Below are 6380 nucleotides of genomic sequence, written 5' to 3' on the forward strand. Positions count from 1 at the left end.
TAAGATTTTGAGAAATTTCCTTGAGGTTTTTTTTTCTTCTTTTCTTTTTCCCTCCCTGGAGGCTTAAAAAAAAAAAAAAAACAAAAAACTCTTCAGTTCCTAGCCTTGCACTAAATAAGAACAAACATTATTTCCATACTAATAATCAAAATCATTCATGCCACTATCTGCAGTTTAAAACCAGTAAAGAAAATTTTAAATGTGCATTTAAGGGTCAATTCTAAAACATTTCATTTTGGCCTAAACACAAAATGACAAAATCATGGCTTTTTCTTGTTGTCATATGTTTGTTCAATGTTGGTTTGCTTTTGTTGTTACCTGGGTAGGACTGATAGGAGGTGGTGGAGCTTTGCGTTTTTTTGGAGTTCCACTTCTTTCTGAGCTTATTTTAGAGACTTGATCATGCTGGAAGTTATCACAGTCCAAAGAATGGAGGTGGGTTAGTTCGGTTAGTAAAGTCTGAACAAACAGCTTCATCAAACAAATGAGAAAAACCTCAACAGTTCATGCATTTCTTACTTTAATAAGATCTGACATTTCCTACCAACATAAAAATAAGTAATATGCATGCTCCAAGTTTTCTTCCAGCAGCCCATGCTTTAATAGCCAGAAAATAAAAAATACAAGACAAAACCAGATTAAGTTGGTGTAAAGAATTGGGAAATTAGAGGATGGGGAGCCATCTGCCCCAGTTCAGAACCCAGAATACATTCACAGTCTAGCCATCTTAATGCCAAGCAGTGGTATTTCCTCCAACTCTGCATTACTTCTACTCCTTTTCATAAAGAATGTCAATATAGGGGCAAGGGGAAATGTCCTCTCTGACGGTTATAGATAAATAAGTGATACAGTTAGTACCTAACAAATTCAGTATTGGCTATTTCCTGTTCATGATAATTTTTCAAGAACCTTGATGTATAAGTAAACAAACATAACCACCAACTATCATCTCATGAAAGAAACAAACAATGGTGATGATGTTTTTAGGAAAAAACTCCAAAATAACAAACAGGGTAATCTTCTCAATTTCTATCTAGAACTCTAACAACATTTTAGAAAAGCTCTAATGAAAATGAAAGGAAAAGCTAAGCCTCTTATGTTCATTAAATAGCTAACACTGTCATGGATGGAGGTCTATAATCCATGGGCATGCTAGTATTTAAAATATTTTTGTTGTGAGGCACCTGGGTGGCTCAGTTGGTTAGGCATCTGACTTCGGCTCAGGTCATGATCTCACAACTTGTGAGTTCGAGCCCTGCATCTGGCTCTGTGCTGACCGCTCAGAGCCTGAGCCTGTTTCAGATTCTGCGTCTCCCTCTTTCTCGGCCCCTCCTCCACTTGTGCACGTGTGTGCTCTCTCTCTCAAAAATAAACATTAAAAATAAAATATTGTTGTTCATTCACAGAGCTAACCAAACTTTTTCACAACAGAAAATATTAGTACATTTCAGAAAAAGATGAATATATAAGTAGCAAGTTTAAAGTCACATGCTTTGGAAACAGGGTAAACCATTAAGAAAACAGTTACCACCTTCTAACAATGAATCATCTATTCTAAAGCTTTTCAGTCCTTAGGTATTTTCAATAGTTTTTATCACTTTCCTAGTGGACCACACAGAGTGGTTTAATCAGAACATATTCAAATTCCCACAAAGATAAATACCTGCTTTGGTTTTGTTGGTGTCTTTGAATCTATAGAGGAAAAAGTGAAACAAAACAAAACAAAACAAAACACAGTAAGAACCATGACTTATGTCTACTTTGGGTGGGAGATACACTTACATATACATGCATACTCACACCCATACACACACACAACAAACACAATATTTAACTACATTTTTCTTCAAGAATATATTTAAAAGAATAATAAAATAGATCATATTGCACACATTCCTTTACCCTTTGGGGAAAATGGAGTGGATAAATTTAAAACAACACTGGCTATTTTCTTTCACATACCAGAATCCTGAGAGATTTTTGATAATAGAAGGCTTTGAATTCCTGCATTTTCTGAGAGTTTAGAATAATGTAAGGCATTGTGTCCAAGAGAATCTACAAGGTTAAGGTCTGCACCCTTTTTAATTAAGGCTTCCACAATGTTAGAGCTGCTGATCTCACAGGCCAGCATGAGAGCAGTTCTAAAGAAAAAAAGGAGACAGCAAATTAGTATAAACGAAATGGGAAAACACTTTCCTGAGAAATCACTTCTCCTCAAAACAAGGAAAGCAAGATGAAGTGCAGTTACACATACACACTTCATGGACTGCTAGTGAGATGAAATTAGGGCTGTTTTTTAAACTTCAGATTAAATCAAAACATTAAACCATATTAGGTCACAAAACATACACATAATCTTCTAAATATGATGGAATTTAATATGATTGGCACCAAACATGTCCTCCTTTCACCTCAAGCATTTTAAAGTATCTATACATCTTTAGGACTATCTTTAAAAGCAGCCAATATATTTACTTTACTTTTGTATGAAAAGCCATCAGAAATGGCCTAGGCACTTCCATATTTAATAATCTCATCACAGATTCAATGATGTTCCCAGAGGTCTAGGGGAAATTATTTTTAATGTCAAACAGATTCTGGATTATCAAAAGAGGCAGAAGTGTCTCCGGACTGGCTCAGTCAATAGAGCGTGTATGACTGCTGATCTCAGGGGCATGAGTTGGAGCCCCATGTCGGGTGTAGAGCTTACTTATAAAAAAGGAGGGGGCAGAAAATGAAAAAATTAAAACCACTTTATTACAAATGATCCAAAATATAGCTGTGATATTTTGAGACTCCCAGAATGGAGACATCACTGACATCCCTATGGCTTCTATTTCTGTGGTACCTTCCATTTTTGTCCCTGGAATTTACGTCTGCTCCATGATCCAGGAGAAAGCGACAGACCTCACTGTGGCCATTTTGTACTGCAAGAAGCAGGGGTATATTCCCATCCTAGGAGACAAATACAGATGGATTTTAACTAAGATACTAAATGCCAGAATTGCAAAGGTCCTTGTTCTTTGTACATTTTATTCCTGAGCTGTCCTGTCACCATGAGTTTGTGTCCTGATAGGGCTACCGTGACATCTCAGTACAGCTTTTTTTTTTTTTAATGTAAATTGACGTTAATTAACATACAGTGTAGTATTGGTTTCTGGAGTGGAACCCAGTGATTCATCACTTACATGTAATACGCAGCGATAGTCCCAACAAGTGTCCTCCTTAATGCCCATCCCCCACTTAGCCCACCCCTGCCACTGCCTTCCCTCTAGCAACCGTTGGACTGTTCTCTGTGTTTAAGAGAGCTTCTTATGGTTTGTCTCCTTCTCTGTTTCTATTTTATTTTTCCTTCCCTTCCCCTATGTTCATCTGTTGTGTTTCTTAAATTCCACATGAGTGAAATCATGATACTTGTTTTTCTCTTATTTTTCTCAGCATAACACACTCTACCTCCATCCACGTTGCTGCAAAAGGCAAGGTTTCTTTCTTTTTGATCGTTGAGTAATATTTCATTTTACACACACACACACCCCCCAATCTTCTTTATCCATTCATCAGTCAATGGTCATTTGGGCTCTTTCCATAATTTGGCTCTTGTTCATAGCACTACTATAAACATTGGGGTGCATGTGCCCCTCTCAATCGGCATTTTTGTAGCCTGTGGATAAATACCTAGTAGTTTGGCACAGTTCTTAGGGAATTGCACTGTTAGCTTTTCCTCAGGAACCCCAGCCTCAAGCATTGCTTGTTCCCTCAGCAGCCATCCTCACGATGTGAGAGAGAGTGGGACACCGCCTATGTAAGGGCTCCAGCAAGCATATTGTGTTTACTGACGTATGCCTCTGGAGAACGGAAGGACTTACTTCCACGGGGCAGCAGTAGGTCCCGCTGCCCTCCAAGTAGCTTCTTCCAAGCAAACTACACTCCTCCTACCATCCATTCCACTATTCCCCCTTGGAAAGTACATGCTTTCATAGCCGTACAGGTACCAAAACAGAGCATAAGAGTTTGTCTATTCTTGGCACGTGACTAGATAAAGATCAATGGAAAGAATGATTTAATAGGACAGTTGGCATTCCTATAAAAAAAAATGATATTGAGGGGCTCCTGGGTGGCTCAAGTTGGTTAAGCGTCTGACTTCAGCTCAGGTCATGATCTCACAGCTCGTGACCTGGAGCTATGCTTTGGGCTCTGTGCGGATAGCTCGGAGCCTGGAGCCTGCTTTAGATCCCTGTTTCCCTCTCTCTGCCCTTCCCCTGCTCATGCTCTTTCTCTCCTTCAAAATTAAACATTAAAACAATTTTTTAAAATGATGTTGAATCATTATGTTATATACCTAAAACTACTGTATCACTGTATGTTAATTACACTGGACTAAAGATAAAAATAAAGTAAAATAAAAAAAAACAAAATAAAATGAAAAAAAGAAAGAAAATGAGATCCCAACTCACATACAAACCATGAAAGGTGATTAAGAATTTAAACATTACAACAGAAAAAAGTGAAAAAATACTAGAATAATATATAGGTGACTATTTCCACAATCCTAGGGTGACAGGGTCCTAACTCAAATGATAACCACCAAGAGAAGTTTGCATTCTGCTTATTCCTTGAACATACCTCCCAAATGCGATTGATAGTAACTTTTAAGGTAGATGTATTCAAGTACAATATGTCCAATTATTTTGAAAAATACAATTACTATCTAAAGATTAAGTCTCCATTTAAAATAGAATTTCAGACACATTTCTAAAAAATTATCTCTGTGAAGTTATAATGCTTTCTGGTTATAAAGTACTGAGATTCAGTGAGTGGGAATTTATCTACAGATTCTACCTACTCATGTAAAATATCCCCGTTATGTATAATGCATACATGTTAATTCCTATGCTATGACAGGGCATTTCACCTTATAGCCAAGAGTGACTGGCATGTACATTTATTCTCAAAGTAGCCCAGCAAGGTTAAAAAGGCTAGAAATGGTTTTCAAAGTTGGGAAACCCTAACCAGGAGTACCCAAGACGGTATGGGGGAAGTAAGAGAAATGATGGAATTTCTATCTAGACTTATGTCTTCTAAAAGCCAAGAAATTAAGCCTTATTAATATTTAGGTTGATGGCAGATGACCTTCAAAACCAATGAACACATCAGGAAGTGCATGTCACAGAATGTTTTCTTAATGTGTCATTAAACTCAGAGACCAACAGAGATAATACTTGGACCCATTTTGTAGAAGAGGATCTAGAGAGAAACGCATTAGACTTTCACCAGATGTTTAGGTCTCTAAACGTCTTAGTGACTTGCAGAAGCAGCCCACAATGCTCTGGACACCAGTGTCCATCTCCACGTCCAGAAACCACCAGATACTTACCAAATCCTTGAGGTTTATGGGGCTTTTGTGCTCGCAAAGAACCTGCACAGCTTGAAGGCAGCCCTGTGCCGCTGAAGGAGGGAAACAGAGACACGGCTGGTCACACAGCGGCTCTAACCAGCAGGGGCATCACAACTTCCAGGATGGAGAAGTTCGTGTTCCACCCAATTTGCTACGTTACTCTAGTTGCTTGAAGACAAATGGTATCCGGAGGGTTAAGTAAGGTGCTCCGAGTTAGTGGTACATTTCAATGTTAATTTCCAGACCTAGAGCCACTGGCTGCCTTTGTGCAAATATTTGGTTTGGCATTTTGTAGGACTTTGCTTTGCCACAGGTGGCACTAATAGAAACTTATAAATCTCATCACTCCCTGAGTTCGGTGTGAGTGTTCTGTTACTTGGGAGCCGTGTGACAGATAATGATAAGATAGTAAAACAAAACACTGTGAAATAAAACAGGAGTTTCTTTTGATCCCCAAATCAAAAAGAATCGCTTTCGCACATTACATGAAATCTCTAAGTGCTTATGAATATCTCTTGGTTTAAACAAGAACCTTACATTAATTAAAATATAATAACCATGGTAATTTTTACTGATTGTTTGGCAGGCAACTGATGAATTCTAGATGTGTTCCTTGGTAAAACCCTACATGTTTTGCAAACTGAGGGAAAAGAAAATTCCAGGAATGACGACAGACAACAGTCTCAGAAATGAAATGATAAAATGGCTTGAATGAGGAAAAAGATAATTTAGTATTTCTGACAGCCAAAGATCAATAAGAGAATTAGTCACCTGCATAATGTAAAGCAGTTTTCCCAGAGCTGTCCACACTTCCGGCTGGGCATTTTGACTAGAAGACAAAAATAAATAAATGCACCTAATAAACATTCAGTTCTGTTCCATTTATCCTTTTCCTGCAAGGTGTGATGTGTCTTATCAGGAAGAAAATAAATATGAATATGCCCCAACTGCTGTGCTCCTGGGCCTACAGTCTCCTAGGGGAGGG

The 6380-nt window shown here is 38.1% G+C and overlaps 1 protein-coding gene across 8 annotated transcripts in view; it reads right to left on the reverse strand.

Moving 5' to 3' along the window:
• Positions 1-6380, reverse strand: part of RAI14 (retinoic acid induced 14) — a 151838-nt gene that overhangs the window by 15897 nt on the left and 129561 nt on the right. For 7 of the 8 annotated variants that reach the window (XM_029941025.1, XM_029941022.1, XM_029941026.1 and 4 more), the window contains 6 exons: positions 6167-6224; positions 5375-5445; positions 2849-2955; positions 1963-2141; positions 1664-1692; positions 319-405 (listed from right to left, as the gene is read on the reverse strand). In XM_029941025.1, coding sequence (XP_029796885.1) covers positions 319-405; positions 1664-1692; positions 1963-2141; positions 2849-2955; positions 5375-5445; positions 6167-6224 — 531 coding nt within the window. The remainder of the gene's footprint in view (positions 1-318; positions 406-1663; positions 1693-1962; positions 2142-2848; positions 2956-5374; positions 5446-6166; positions 6225-6380) is intronic. The other variant, XM_029941027.1, reaches the window with a different exon arrangement.

Source organism: Suricata suricatta, chromosome 6 (genome assembly GCF_006229205.1).
Source record: "Suricata suricatta isolate VVHF042 chromosome 6, meerkat_22Aug2017_6uvM2_HiC, whole genome shotgun sequence".
NCBI classification, from domain to species: domain Eukaryota; kingdom Metazoa; phylum Chordata; class Mammalia; order Carnivora; family Herpestidae; genus Suricata; species Suricata suricatta.